We start from the raw sequence: 15,675 nt of genomic DNA, 5'->3' as shown, positions 1-15,675 counted from the left end.
TAATAAAAAGGTAATATAATTTGATTGTGTGTGAAAACCAAATACAGCAATCATTTAGGAAATGTAAAAGAGTGACCAAACGGAGATTAGAACAAAGACCAATGGTTTACCCTTGAGTCCTAGACTATCTAATTCCTTAAGCAATATCAAGTCATAACTCAACTTACCACAATTAAGAGGATTGTAGTTCAAGTAAATTAGGCTCAAGAATTTGTGCCTCAAACTGGAAAGATATATTAACTGAAATACATTGTCCACACAACAGCCATTGCAAATTTTGCCTCTGAAGTATGGGGAAAAACCTAGAATTTTGCAATTAACAAATCTGTAAAATGGTTATATAGAAATAAATCATTTTAAGCTACTGTAATGTAACTCAAGTGAACCTAAAAGGCTTTCAATAAAAAAAAGCCATATATCAAAAAGAATCTTTCAGCTAATCCTTTTTTTAATTTTCCAAGATAATCATTTACAAAGCACTCAGTATAGTGGTGAAAGAAAGAAATTCAAGAAGCTCATATTGAGCATTCCTTCCTCAAAGCCAGGGAGCTAGAAGATGGCAATTGTAAATAAAGAACTACAGTTGTGTCTCAAAGAAGAAACAGACCATAAAACTGAAGCGACTAGATGGATCATGGACCCTTATGTGTATTATCATATAGAGCATTTAAAAAAGCTCGCTCAACCATGATTTGAATACAATTTGATACAATAAAGTTTCTAAACTATAATTAAAATGCACATGTTCCCACCTCCTTTTTAAAGCTTTTGGCATCTCACTGATGATAGAGACAAAAGAAGATGAGTTTAGATTAACTACAAATGATAAAATGTCATAAAGAAGGCATAATGAAACCATAAAAAAGGAAGATTACATTTAGGCTACAAGTCAATCAGTTGGAGCAAATGAGCAACCACTGAGTCCACTTATATATATATTTGATTGACTGATCTATCAACAAGAAGTTGGACCATAGAACAGAATTTTGTTCACAGAATCAGATTCTGTTTTAGTGAAAATGTTTCTTGAAGAGAACTGCAGAGAACTAAAATGTTATCAGTCTGTCATATTGTCCACACAGGACTTCTTTCACAGGTAATAATAAGTGCATACATTTTTAACACTTTCTCCCAACCAGTGGAGACTGAATAAAGCATCAGCATGATTTAGCGATAGTAACTAGTTTATAGTGTTGATGAACAGTTTAATCCAGCAGAATATAAGAGTAATTCATGTATATCTCTTTAATCTACAGATTTAACAAATTTAAGCTTTACAAAGCAGTCAGGTTTCCTAATAACAAGTTTCCAAAGTCATCAATTTAAGCCACCCAATAGTAAGTATATACGAAGTCATCAACCATCAAATTCCAAATAGTCTTTCAAAATTCAGTCTATCACCAAAAAGATTACGTAACCTCAATTATCTATCCACCAATAGTAAGTAAATCTGAAGGAAGTGAAGCAGGATCAAGTTCCCAACAATCTTTCAACAGTTCAGGAGTTTCATCACAAAGAAGCTTCCGTGCAGGAATCTGATGTGAAACTAACCACATGTCATCCTTCCCAAGAAATCTAATAGCACCACTCCCCTTCTCCTGTCTCTTGAATACTGTCTTGTAACCATCAACCTTCTCAAGATGCGCCATACTCAGACCATTCACCTCATTGTAACTCGTCAAAAACACGACAATGTCATAGCATCCCTTGCCCTCATCCACATCAATACTTCCCTCCCCATAAAGCGCCCATACCGATCCCTTCTTGGGGTAAATTTTGTAAAGCTCGCGCGCTGCCCTGTCACAATCCACAACATGAGAAAAGATATTCACCGAATTTACAGAAGCCTTCCTGGTAGCCTTAAATCTCCCACAAGGTATATGAAACCCAATTTTCTCCCTACTAACTATCCTCCCATCCCCACTGTTCTGTACATCCAACCAACTTATCCTCACTCCAAAGGGATTCACCGAGACAGTTTCATCAATCAAGGCATAATTCCTCGGCATTCCATCCTCATCTTCATACACCGCCCATACTTGGCCTTTCTTAAAGCTTTTCTCCACTCTATCTTTGTCAAAATCATAAAAATCCGAATCCACCACTGCCATATCCTCCAAATCCCCTCCACTAGAACCCCCCCTATGCTTCTCAATTCTCAACCCCTTCCTCTTCTCCTCAATCGCAGGCTTCACACTCTTCTTCAAACCCCTCACCTCCCCAACCTCTAAACCTCCATTATTTCTCAATCCCTGCCGCCTCTCCGCCCGGTTTCTCCTCTTCTCAATTCCATCCTCCTTCTCCTTTTCCTTTTCATTTCCTTTTGCCTTCAACTTTTCCCCCTGCAATTTTCTCTTCACTTGACTCTGGAATTCAGCCAATGTCATCATTTCCTCCCCATTTTTTTTAACCCTCTTACTATTACTAGGTTTAGCCCTCTCCAAAACCTCCCCAACCGAACACATTCTCTTCCCCAATCTCCCTTCCTTCGCATTCCCCACTTTCCCTTCCACCCCAATTTCCCTCTTCTCCATCTCTTTCAACTTTAACCTCCTACTCCTAACCCTAACATCCCCATCATCATCACTCTGAACCGCTTCCACAGCCCTAAAACCCTTCTCACAACTCGGACACACCAATTCCTGCCCCAAGTACCTCCTCTCAAACTGGTGCAGGAGCCTGCAAGTGGAGCAAGCAGTCCAGAATGTCTCGCTCTCACTCTCCGCCGCCTCGATTTTAAGTCGAAGCTCGGCGTCGTACTCGCGGCGGCGGTTTCTGTCGGAGAGAAAGCGGAAGGCCTCGCCGAGGAGCTTGAAGGCATCCTCGGAGGCCACGTGGGGGTTCTTGTCGGGATGGAGGAGCAGCGCGAGCTTCTTGTACTGCCTCCGGATGACGCTGCTGCTCGCGAAGGGCTCGGCGCCGAGGGCGCGGTACCAGTCCGGCGCGGCGAGGACGGAGAGGGCAGCGACGGTCTCCGGCACGCCGGCGAGGTGCGGGCAGAGGCGGTGGGCGCGGTTGGCGTACTTGAGAGCGGATTTGGCGTTGTTGGAGGCTTTGAACTTGGACTCCGCCATGGCCTTGAGGCGCAGCGCTTCGGATTCTGCTTCTGCCATTGGAATTTGGTATTTTGAAGAATGGAAGTGAAGTGAATTGCAGGGAGTAGTGGAAATGAGAATTTGGGGGAAATGGGTTATGGGCGTTATGGGCTGAGGCCCACAAAAATAATGGGGTTTGTGTGACGGGACTGAACGGGCCTAATTAATAGGCATTTATTATTTCCACCCCCTCCTTGCTAATACACTTCCCTTTTAATTTTATTTTCTAAAAATATCCTACAAAATACACTCCCCTTAAGTTTTCTTCTTCTAGAATCAATATTTCGAAACTTTACATCCTCTCTCTCTCTCGTTCAGACTTCAACCTCCCCCTTCTTTTTGTACCAACAATTGCTTATTGTGCCCCAAGTTCTTATTTTTGGCAAACTCTTTTTCCAATAACTTTTCTCTAATGAAAAAAAAGACTTATCCACAACTAATGCAACACATGATGGGAAAGGGGACAGTGAGGCTTGGGTAGGTGGTAAAGGCTTGAGTCTTGAAAGATTGATGGGGGATGGAAATTTTGCCAAGAATACTCTTTTATTTTATTTTTTTAACTTTAGGTTATGAGATTCATACTCTCTTCTTAAGTGTTGTGGTTTGATTTAAAATTGTTAGAGCATTCTTCTTCTCAACTTTCTCACGTTGACTAAGGAGGAAGAGTGAGGTACAAAATTTTGAATTGCTCTTCACCTTTCACTTTCTCTTTTCTTCTTTTGCCACTCATAAAAAAGCAAAGTTAGTGCATTTGTTTGACCTTAAGCAAACTGTGTAGGAAACAGGACCAATTTTTGCACTATTGTTGGACTTTTTCTGGAAGCAAACTGTGTCATGTGGGTGTGTGGGTTTAATGGTTTTTTCTTGATTTGGGACAAGTATAGTTGGGCCTAGATACTTGATTTGAGGAAGAAGGATTTTATCATAATATGTAAAGCACATTGTGGAATGTTACTGAAGACAGTTCTGAGATGTGGATTGGGAGGAATTTCTGAAATGCAAAACGTAGTTGTGTGTGTGCACAAAGGGGAGTGTATTTTCTCGGATATTTTTGGGAAAAGAAATAAAAGGGAAGTGTACTAGTAATTATGGCGAGAGAAAATAGTAAATGCCAATTATTATTGTCGTCTCTAGTAAAAAGAGAAAAAAAAAACTTTTGAATATATAAATAATAGTATGCTTGAAATTCATAAATTATATTTTAAATTTATGGTAAAAAATTTTGATATAAGATTATTTTTAATTCCTAACTATTACTTTGTTTTAAACTTACTAAAAAATAATTCATTTTAAAGAGTATAATTTAAATTGGTAATAAATAAATGTTTTTTAGCATATGATTATATTTTAAATTTATGATAAATAATTTTGATATGAATTATTTTTAATTACTAACTAATATTTTATTTTAAACTTAAGCAAAAAAATTATTTTAAAAGATATTGAGTATTGAATTTAAAAATAAAGATTACGATGATTAAAAATAATAATTTAAAACACTCATGAAGAAATTTTCTACTTTGTTAAAAAATGACTCCTATAAATACTCTTATGAAGATAATTATTCTAATTTTTATATGCATATAAGATAAATGAAATTTTAATATTTTTCTTAAATGTAAAAAATTAAAAACTTTATGCAACATATTTAATAATAACTTTGTTATTATATAAATAAACAAGGTCCTGCTTGATATTGACTTAGTAATTAAATTAACTTTTAATCAGCTGTACTTTGTACTTGCGTTGTATCCATCTATTTAATAAACAATCAAGTCATTAAAAAAATATATATATATATTTATGGCTAGAAGATGAGGCAGTAATAATGAAATAAAACACGAAAAACATTAACCAAAAAAGGAAAAAGGAAATCTGTGGGCATAGGGAGTAAATGGGGATTTCACAAACTGTGCAAAATGGGAAGGAAAATCTCACTGGACAGCGACACCGTACGACGATTCATGGGTTCCTCTCCGTCAACACCCAAAGCCAAACAAACAAACATTAACCTTAACCAAACAAACCCTAAGTTTTGATCTGCCTCTCATTCTTTGTTCCCTTCTCATCCATTCCTAAATAAATTCTAGATAATTTTTTTCCGTTATATTTCCTAAATAAAATTCCCCGATTAACCATCGTGCTACCCACAAAATCTAATTTTCTTCCCATTTTTTTCTGAGCATTTAGCTGTCGCTTCCTTTTGTTTGTTTTTTGTCATCCTCGGCAGATCAGGTTTTGTTTTTGCTTCTGCTCCAGCTTTGGAGGATCCACAGTTTCTCTCTGAGTGGTAATTTGAGATTTCTCAGCTCTATTTTCTATTTATTAAGTTGAATTATTCATATTTTTCGCTTGTTGAGATATATTAATTTCACTTTGCATCCTTGGTTTTCATCTTGGTTTCTCGAGCTCTGATTATTGTGGCTTTGTCAATTGTGGTAGAGATTAATGTCGTAGTGTTATTATAGAGGTGAAGAGAACTTGTACCATCTTAGGTTTGGAGATAACATAGGGCAACATCAAAAGTTGGATTTTGGGATGATTGGGAGGGAACAAGGTGCAATGTATTGGTTGGTTCCTGTTGGTACAACTGATACATTAATGATTGTAGCTTTGTAGATTAATTCAACACAAAAGCATGTGATTATAGTGTTTTGTCTAACATGCTTGACTTTACGGTGATGGAATTTGGTTGTAAGTTTTGAAGAGAATGCTGTCTTTTAGGCTGTCTTGTAATGTAAGTTATGTTTGGTGCAGGGTGGTTTAATGTATATTTTGAAGATACTGATATAAGTATGGGCAGCAGTGAGATGGATAAAACTCCAAAAGAGAAGGAGTCAAAGACGCCGCCACCACCACCTACGTCACAGGTCTAACTGTTTTTCTTTTCTTCTATCTGTATTGATGGTTAATGGTCGGTAGTTTTTGTGTGATGCCAAAAGCATTTGTTTTTTCTTTCCCAGGAGCAGTCTTCGACCACCAGCACTGGAACAATTAATCCTGAGTGGCCTGGCTTTCAGGTTTTTATTGAAACAGTCTTTGTTGGCATTAATGGCTTATCGTTTTCGTTATTGTCAAGATTGGATTTTGGTTCACCCAGCTCCCTTATTTTGTAGGCATATTCTCCTATACCTCCACATGGTTTCTTGGCATCAAATCCCCAGGCTCACCCTTATATGTGGGGTGTCCAGGTAATTGTCACTTACATTATAAAAGGCAATCCCATGTGCATGGTAGTGTTAATGTGAAATTAACCTTGTGCTATTGCTCAGTTAAATGTAAGACCTAACTGGACCAAAGTACTGTCTATACTTGAGCTGTGGCCAAATGGAAAATAATTTAGATATTAATTTTTTCTTCTTTTCAAGCTATTAGCCTATTTATTACAAATATTTAAGTTACATGGTTTTAGATGGTAGGAGGAAGAGAGAGAATAAGCTAATGAATAACATGAATTGGTGTTGATTTGATACAAAATACAAAGCCATAACCTTTATTTATGCTGACACTAGATTCATAATTCTAATTAGGAAAACAAACCATGAAATATAATGAAGTATGAAAATAAATCCTAAGATGTTGTTTTAAATTATTCCATAGTTCATACAATAATGATATTGAGATGTTTTTGAGATATTCTAGCACACTCCCTCTAGCTAAATCTTATGAAGCTTTAAGCTTGATACAAATGAACAGGAGGGATAACTTAGGAAGATGACTGGAGGGATGCTCAGGTTGAAAAGCTGGCTGGAGTGTTGCATGACCTAGGAAGAAGAGTTTTTGTCGGGGTGATCATTAGAAGAAATTTGCCAGCAATCAGTTATACTCTGCAAGAACTTAAACTTCTATAACATAAAAACTTTGGAGACCCAAAAAACTTGGAAATATGACCTGTGATTGTGAATTATATTTGGAGCTGGAGTGAGTCAGAACCAAGTCCAATCACCTGAAGAATGATGAGAATAAAATCACCATCCAGTAGAGAAGTCACTGTTGAAATGGTCATTAGCAGAAAAAGAAGTCATCAATTGGTAGAAAAGTCACTGTCAGAAAAATAAACATCCAAAAGGAGTCAAACAGCCCAAATCGAAGATAACCATTGCAAAGAATACCAATAATCAAGCCAAGCCAACGGAAAACAGCTCACTCTTGATGAAGGCAGGAAAAACACACCAAATTGTTTTGTCAAACACAACTGAGTGGATCCAAAGAGAGGTAAACAACCATGTCGAGGTGGAAAACAAATGTGATGATAGGGGCCAGGCCAGGCTAGAGATGGTGCAGTGAGGCACACAATGACAAAAGTGGTGGGAATATTGCTTCATGCTTTCCCATTCACTAAAATAAAGGACATCTAAATATGAGATTAACTGCAAAACAAAGATTAATTCTAGAGAAAGGGTGAGTGGTTGAACAAGGCTAGACCAGATCTGAAGACAGGAGATCACAGGTCAAGCAACCGTGGATCAAGCAAGAACGGTGGCCGGAGGAAATAGGGGCATGGGTACTGGAGCAGTGATATTTAGGTGGTGTGTGGGCATTGAGCAGGTTTTATGGCAGCGCTGCACCAGTGGCTAGTCAGCTCTCAGCTGCAGAACATTGGAGGGCCTGCAGCCATTGATAACCATGAGTATGACTGCACGAGAGAAAGGTTGTTGCAATTGCAAAAACACATGGTATAGGGGGATGACAAAAAAAGTCAATGAAAATCAGCATAACAGTGATGGGCCAGGTCATGGAGGATGGCACTGGCACCACTTTGATACCATGTTGAAATTATAGGGTTTTAGGTAGGTTAGGAGGAAGGGAGAATCTGCCTGTGAATAATTTGAAATTCATATGGTTTTGATTTAAATACAAAATACAAAGCCACAATCCATATTTAAATTTTAAACTAATACTAGATTCCTGATTTTAATTAATTAAATAAGGAAACAAATCTTGAAATATAATGAAATACAGAAACCACTCCTAAAAGATGATCTAAGAAACTCTAAAATACTGTAAGATACAATAGTGTTATGAGATATTTTCTAGATATTCTAACAAACCAACCATCAGTAAGCAGAACTATGGAAGAACATTAGTAGAAAGAAACTTACTTCATTATTTGATTGCGGCTAGGAGCTAGCAAATGTGTGTTAGTGTTTGAGCCTGATCATATTCATGAAGGAGAAGGATTTCGTACATTTTTATTTGTTGGCCAGTGAAGTTGAATCCCCTGTTTACCATTTTTTGTTGTTGTATATAAACAAGCATTACTAAACCCCTTGTATTACTATGTTGATCACTTGATTGCAGGAAATTAGGAGTTGTGAATAATCCTTTTCGCAAATTGATAGTGTTTTGAGTTTTTCAGGATTGTCTGCTGTGTGTATTGAATGTCTGATCAGAGAGAAAGTGATTATGAAACTGTTTCAACTTTAGTAATTTCATCATCTCATTAGTGCTACCATGTTGGTGGGAAGGGTAAAAATGGAAACTTAAATAGTTAGGCAATGACAATGGTGGTGATGGGAGCCCGAACTGATGGTTGTGGCATATCAATTGTACTCTGGTAATGGCACTGGTGATGCTGGGCTGGTTAGCGGTGTGGTGGATGATGATGAATGTATTAGTAGCCTTTGGTGATGGTGATAGTTATTCAGATGGGACCATAGTTCAGAGCAATGGTAGTGGTGGTTGGTAGCATGTAAAATCATTGTTTGGTTAATTTATAGTAATTTGAGATTTACTTATTGTTAGGGAAATACTTGCTTCACCAATATGCATATATTGTGATTAATGAGGATTCTAGTTCCTTGCATGTCTTAGGTGTAATTATTTTGTTAAAGTTTTGTTGTATCAGGAAATTAAATGGCTTGAATTTCCTAATCAGGAGTTGACACGAACTATTTTTACCTCTAGAGATGAATTCTATAGATTTTGGTCCTTGAATGTTGAATGGTCTTCTTTGCTTGTCATTCTTTATTCTTTCTATTGTTCTCTACTGCATCTACAAGACTACAACTACAACTAGTCTATACTACACTAACAATATGAAATATCTCATTTAAAGTCTGTCTCATTCCTCCTTTGGTTCATTAATGAAATTTTTATCAGCAGCAATTTATGCCTCCCTATGGTACTCCACCACATCCCTATGTTGCAATGTATCCCCCTGGTGGCATTTATGCTCATCCATCCATGCCTCCGGTATTTTTTGTAAACTATACTTTCTTGAAGTTATCATGCTGAATCATTAGCTCATCAACTACTGTTGCCTCAAATTTATACAGGGATCTTATCCTTTTAGTCCTTTTGCCATGCCTTCTCCAAATGGCATTGCTGAGGCATCAGTGAGTTTTCCCCTTTTGTTTTTTTGTGCTCATTCTCACCTTGTCTTTGTCTGTCTTTTCCCTCTTCTGTGCAAAACTTGTTCTTATCCGAGTAAGGAAAAATAATCTATTAGTTTTCATGCAGGGAAACACTCCTGGCAGCATGGAAGCTGATGGTAAACCTCCTGAGGTGAAGGAAAAATTGCCAATCAAAAGATCAAAAGGAAGTTTGGGTAGTTTGAATATGATCACAGGGAAAAATAATGAACATGGTAAAACACCAGGGACATCTGCTAATGGAATTCATTCGAAGAGGTACGTGTTGTGTTGATCAATCTCCTTGAAATATGTACCCTCTTATCTGAATCAAAGCAATCCAGCTTGGCCAAAGAAAGACACACTTTGCTTCCAAATGTCCTGCCAATTGCTAAACTGTTGATTCTATGCATCCACTCTTTTTACATGGCATAGTATTTTGCTATGATATGTTACCAATCATCATCATCAGTTACTGTTTCTATAGCTAGGGGAATAATATAACTAATACATATTTGGAGGACTGGATTATGCACCAAATAGAACTCATTTTAATCATTTAATTCAGAACTGGAGGAATGAATATGAATTTGATAATTGGTTATCATTTGCATCCATTTCTCTAGTGTTAAAAGAATGAACTTCATTTTAATTATAAAATCTTTGGTCTTGCTTTTTGGTATTCCAGATCATGGAAATAAAGCTAGAAAATTGTTTGACTTTATTCAAACAAAGCAAGTCCTTAAAGTTCACTTTGATGTGTGATTTTGTTGCAGCCTTCAGAGCCTATCATTATCTGAACCACAATGATAAAATATAAATGACTTAGGATTCTGAATACCATGTACTATCTAGTTGGGAATAAAAACACTAGTCACTTCCTGAAGTTGATGTTTCCTTCATTGGTGTCCTTTTAATCTTTTAGTCTGATTTATTGCAGTTTTTTAATACAGTATGTAAGCTTTCTTTTAGAATTTTGTTGGGCTTCTATTCGGTACATATTATCTTTTAGATTACAGAAATTGCTATTAATACTTATTTTAGATTGCCTGGGGATCTCTACACAGTTACTTGATATAGATATTTTTTATTTATTTATCTGTGCTTGTACTTTCCTGTCAATAATTGTAAATATAATATTAGGTTTGACAATGGTTTCTTTTTCTAAGCCTGTTGAGTATATTTGCTTTCCATTTGCAATTGCATACTGGCGACTTATGCTGATTGGGAAATCTTGGATTTGTAGTGGTGAGAGTGCAAGTGAAGGCGAAGGTACTAGTGAAGGCAGTGATGCCAATTCTCAAAATGTAAGTTCAGGGACAGTCCTCAGTTTTCTACTGTGTTGTCAATATGTATCCATTAATACTTATTTTGCAGTAATTGTAAGTTTTAAGGAGTATACAATGACAACAAAAGCCTTATCCCACTAGGTGAGGTTGGCTACATGGATCGTTCAATCTCATTGGACTTGGTTAAAGAGCAAATTTTCAGGGATATTATTCACTATGATATCCCTCTTAACAATTTCCTCTAATATCTTGGTCTCTCTCTACCTCTTTTCCAAGGACTAAAAACAGTGATCTACTCTTTGCATTAGTGCTTCCAGTGACCATTTTACGTGTGTCCAAACCACCTTAAAATATTTGTCATATTTTCCTCCAGATGCCTCACCTATATCTACTCATTATATAGACTTATATCTTGTCCTTTCTTGCTTGGTCACACGTCCATCTAAAGTTTTAAGGAACATACTATATGTTAAAAAAGGTGAAAAGAACATGTTATTGAATACAATGGTGTAGCTCTTTCTATCAATATAATTCATGTACGATTGCTATCCTGAATTAAGCGTTTAATCTTATTATAATGAATAAGAACTGCTGTTTACCTAATATATAGATGATTTTATGGGGGCAAAAACAGTCAATAAGTTTTGAAATTATGTTTTTTTTTTTTAAATGAAATATAAGTGGTGAATAATACCCAAAGACTTACCTGTCAAAATACCATTATTCTAGATACCAAACCTAATTAAGCACTTTTACACTAGCTGCTTTACTCACTTCCATCCAGAAAAAAATGTGAGGATCCTTGCTCATTTATTTTAATACTACATTCAGGCATTGTCGCAGCAACTCTAGCTCATTTAACAATGTACTTGAGTCACACAACACATTATTTCCGGGTAATACCTAGCATTAGTACACATAATCCGTTGTGGGCTCCCGTGTTTGGGGTTTCAATAAGTTTTACGTTGGCTATTTGAGAGCTTTACACAATCCTCCTCCTTTACTAAGGCTTGAGACTGACTATGAGACCTTTGGCGGAGTTGGAGAGCGGGGACGAGGAAGGATATTGGCGGAAATTATTAAAAGGGATAAGGCCATTGTTGTTATAAAACAAGAGTACTACAAGTCTTTTTACAAGTTTTTGTTGCAAAACAGTGTAAAGTACTAATGGATGTTCAATGTTTTTTTTTTACGTCTATCTGTCAGATAAATGATATACATAATTTATAAATGTCTATTATGTTTAAGAATATGACATGGATCTGGGATACATAGCTCATGCTGGCTGCTGCTCATATTTGTGGGATACTCAACTATCTTTTGAATGATGTCCTAAATAAATTATGCATGCCTTTTGCTCTTTAAGTGTTAGATAATTATTATTATGATAGGTGTATTTATTTCTGTTTTTTTTTTTTTCATAGGACTCTCAATTGAAATCTGGGGGCAGGCAGGATTCTTTTGAAGGTTTGGAATGCTTACTTTCTTTTGTTTCAATATATTTTCTAACTTTCTTGTGTAGTTCCATATATTGACCAATTATGTTTCTATGCTTCAGCTGAAATGTACTTTTTTTCTATTGAATCATTTGAATTACAGATGAACCATCTCAAAATGGCAGTTTAGCATATACTGCTCAAAATGGGGGACTAAATACACCTCATACAGTAGTCAATCAAACTATGTCTATCATACCTATCTCTGCAGGTGGTGCTCCTGGAGCTGTTCCTGGTCCCACGACAAACTTAAATATAGGAATGGATTATTGGGGTACACCAGCTTCATCCAACATTCCTGCACTTGGCAGAAAGGTTCCATCTACTGCAGTTGCTGGAGGGATGGCTACTGTTGGATCTCGGGATAGTGCTCAGTCACAACTTTGGCTACAGGTTATTTTTTACTGCAGACTGATGATATGATGACTGTTACCTTGATATATAGAAGAAAAAAATTAACTGGTTTACCCTTTTGAATATATATAAGTAATGTCCTAATTGTGAACTTCATGACACATTGTTCTCTGGCTGTGACATATAATGAAAGTTTTATAGCTTTTAGACTTTTAGTGCATTCTAGAGGTTTGTGGACTTAAACTACATTCTGGAAATGATCGCAATTTGCAGAACTAAAAGGAGATGAAGTTGTGAAGTAGAATAGCATCTTAAGTTGTAGGGTGAAAAAATAGTTGGACAAATTGAAGTTTGTAACTGTCTGGTTGTATGCGGTAATTAACATTAAGCTTGATAAGAGCATTTGCTGTTATAGTGAGTGACATATATAATAGTCATTCAAAGTTAGTACTGAATTTTAAGTCTTGACATGTATTTGAGCTAACCTCTATGTCAGCTATCCTCTTGTGCTCATAACCAACACTTACTGTGCTCTATGTTTGGCAATTTTTTCATCACATTTCAAACGGAGAATCTGTTAGTGAATGAAGCAAATGCCTTATGCCTCTTGTTATTTCCTCATTAAGATATCTTTTGGTAAAGTAAATTTATTCATTTGATTATACACATTGGTATTTGGGGTTTAATCTGCTGCAGACTATTAGACTTTTGGTATGTAGAAACTTTGCCTCACAAAGATTTTTTTTCTCCCAACCACCACCCATAGCCCGAGGGTTAGTCTGATAGTTATGTCTGTGGGCGTACCTAGTCAAAGACCAAAGGTTATTTTCTTATGTTTATGTCATTGTGGCCTTATTAAAAGCATGGTTTTGTTGTACTAATTATAAGAAACAGACTCATTTTTAGATATATTAAATGCTAATTTCCTTTTATATCCTTAATTTATCGTGAAGTCTATTAAGACACTCACTCATTTCCCATGCAAGTGGATGCAGTAATGGACCTGTTAACAGTATAAACCACACTCATTGGTTGGAAAAATTATTCCTTGAATTACAAGTATTGTCATTAAACACAACCGCTACTGAAAATCATTTAATTCTATGGTTATTTTTGGAATGAAATTCAAATTTATGATATTAATTAAAATTAACTAACCTAACTATTTTCATTGTTCTTGATGAATTTATTATTTGTTTCTTATATAAAGAACTGGAGGTATTATTAAATATCTAGTAAATCCCAAGAACTTGCAATACTGCTCTTAATGTTGGTCTCAGATCTGATTTTAAAGTTTTATTGTTGCTTTATTACTGTCTTTACATGTTATTTTATATTTTTCTTTTCTGGTTAACTTTCAGGATGAAAGAGAGCTTAAAAGGCAAAGGCGGAAGCAGTCTAACAGGGAATCTGCTCGTAGGTCCAGGTTGCGAAAGCAGGTAATGGAGAGTACCCTATGGTGATTTCCTTCTGTGGTTGGTTGATCATAAGTCACATCTAACTTCTGTTTGAGTTTTTCTTAAAGGCTGAGTGTGATGAGTTAGCTCAGCGTGCTGAGGCTTTGAAGGAAGAAAATGCTTCTCTCCGGTCTGAAGTAAATCGAATCAGGAGTGATTATGAGCAGCTAGTCTCCGAGAATTCAGCTCTCAAGGTAATGTTAGAATCTTATATTGCTACTTTTTGGAAATTGGAAGTTTTTAAACCGAGGGAAAGAAATGAAGAGGGATGGGATGGTGGGGTCATTATTTCCTCTTGCTCAAATGTCTAACTAAAGAAAGGAGAACTAAGGAACTCTCTACTCCTTATTTGAGAGTTTTAGGGTACACAAATTATCTCCCTTTATTTATTTAAAAAAAAAACATTTTTATCATTTCCAAAAATAGAGAGGAAAGAACTCTTGGGGTTTGAGGGTCCCCCCTCCCCTCTTTGTATACAAGGTTTTAGGTAACTTTTCAAACATTGTGAATATGTTGTTTTTGGTGTCTTCTGCAAATTGATAAGCACTCTTGCCAGTACCATGTTTTCTGTATGACACAAACTTTCTAGCAAAGAATAGGTTCAGAGTGATAACTTACACATTTGAAAGTTGATTCAGCAAAAAACATATATGCCTAGATGGACTAATATGACTGTTATAACTAAATAACCTGCTTGATATCTGAAGATTTGTGGGAAGACTGACCACACTGTCTGTTCTACAGGAGAGACTGGGGGAACTACCTGCGAATGATGATCATCACAGGTCTTGCAGGAATGATCAGCATGTGGGTAATGACACTCAACAGAGTGGGCAGACAGAGGCCATGCCGGGCGGTCAGTAGCACCAACCAACCACTGCATGCCTCTTTTCAGAGAGATAATCTAACTTAAATAGCAAGAGCAAGATCTTGTTTCGGATAGCTTGTAGTTCAAATTGTATTAAAGCTGATCATTTATAGTCTTAAGATCTGTTTAATGTTATATGATCCTTCATTCCTAATTTGCCTTTTATTTTCCCACTCATTCAAAACAACCTGGATTGTTATGTAGTGTGTGAATTGTGTCATACCTTATCTTCAGCTCCAAAGTTAGTGTTCCCATTAAGTAAGCAATATAGTTAACGGTGTTGTCCATTATATCATTTCATGTACAAATGATTTATCAGGAAAATAAAGAAGAGAAAATCTCTGATGCTTTGACAAGCTTTCTATCTAGTTAAAACGTAGCCGTTTTAGATAGTTCTGCAATACATGTTTACCAAAATCTGTCTGTGTTTGGACAGATAAAAAACTTGAACCGATTTACTTCAGCCGCAAGACTAAGTCATATTTTTTGTGATCAGATACTTGATCAAATTTGGGTAATTGGGATACGCGAAATAATTATAATTATATTCTACAAAATAGCCACAAAATCTTAAATTACATAATTTAGTTTTCAATGGGATTTTGAGTAAGGTCAAGTCAAATTGATTTTTAATGTGTTTGGATGGAGAATTTTTAGAGAAATTTAATCTTCAAGTGCATTTAAAATACAATACATAAATTAACATGTTTGGATACCAAATATAAGGAATTTTTAAAACAATAATATTTTTTTAGAATTTTTT

General features: G+C 36.0%; 2 protein-coding genes across 6 annotated transcripts; one reads left to right on the top strand and one right to left on the bottom strand.

The window, feature by feature from the left end:
• Positions 1-3,265, bottom strand: LOC114408364. Its single transcript, XM_028371388.1, has one exon. It carries the CDS (start codon positions 3,111-3,113, stop codon positions 1,428-1,430), a length of 1,686 nt encoding a protein of 561 aa, XP_028227189.1. The 5' UTR covers positions 3,114-3,265; the 3' UTR covers positions 1-1,427.
• A 1,716-nt stretch (positions 3,266-4,981) lies between these two features.
• On the top strand, positions 4,982-15,268 carry LOC114408341 (bZIP transcription factor 16-like). Of its 5 annotated transcripts, none has more exons than XM_028371371.1 (13): positions 4,982-5,385; positions 5,853-5,965; positions 6,065-6,115; positions 6,212-6,286; positions 9,198-9,290; positions 9,374-9,433; positions 9,558-9,727; positions 10,695-10,755; positions 12,162-12,204; positions 12,337-12,626; positions 13,949-14,026; positions 14,113-14,238; positions 14,789-15,268. In XM_028371371.1, the coding sequence occupies exons 2-13, from the start codon at positions 5,891-5,893 to the stop codon at positions 14,906-14,908; spliced, it is 1,242 nt and encodes a 413-aa protein (XP_028227172.1). In that variant the 5' UTR covers positions 4,982-5,385; positions 5,853-5,890; the 3' UTR covers positions 14,909-15,268. The 5 variants fall into 5 exon arrangements, with proteins under 5 accessions (XP_028227172.1, XP_028227174.1, XP_028227166.1 ...); XM_028371373.1 differs by having other exon boundaries at positions 4,985-5,385; positions 9,201-9,290; XM_028371365.1 differs by having other exon boundaries at positions 4,985-5,385; positions 6,059-6,115.
• Positions 15,269-15,675: the final 407 nt, after the last annotated feature.

The sequence above is a fragment of the Glycine soja genome, chromosome 1, assembly GCF_004193775.1.
Source record: "Glycine soja cultivar W05 chromosome 1, ASM419377v2, whole genome shotgun sequence".
Classification (NCBI taxonomy): domain Eukaryota; kingdom Viridiplantae; phylum Streptophyta; class Magnoliopsida; order Fabales; family Fabaceae; genus Glycine; species Glycine soja.
This window is presented reverse-complemented; position numbering and strand designations above follow the sequence as displayed.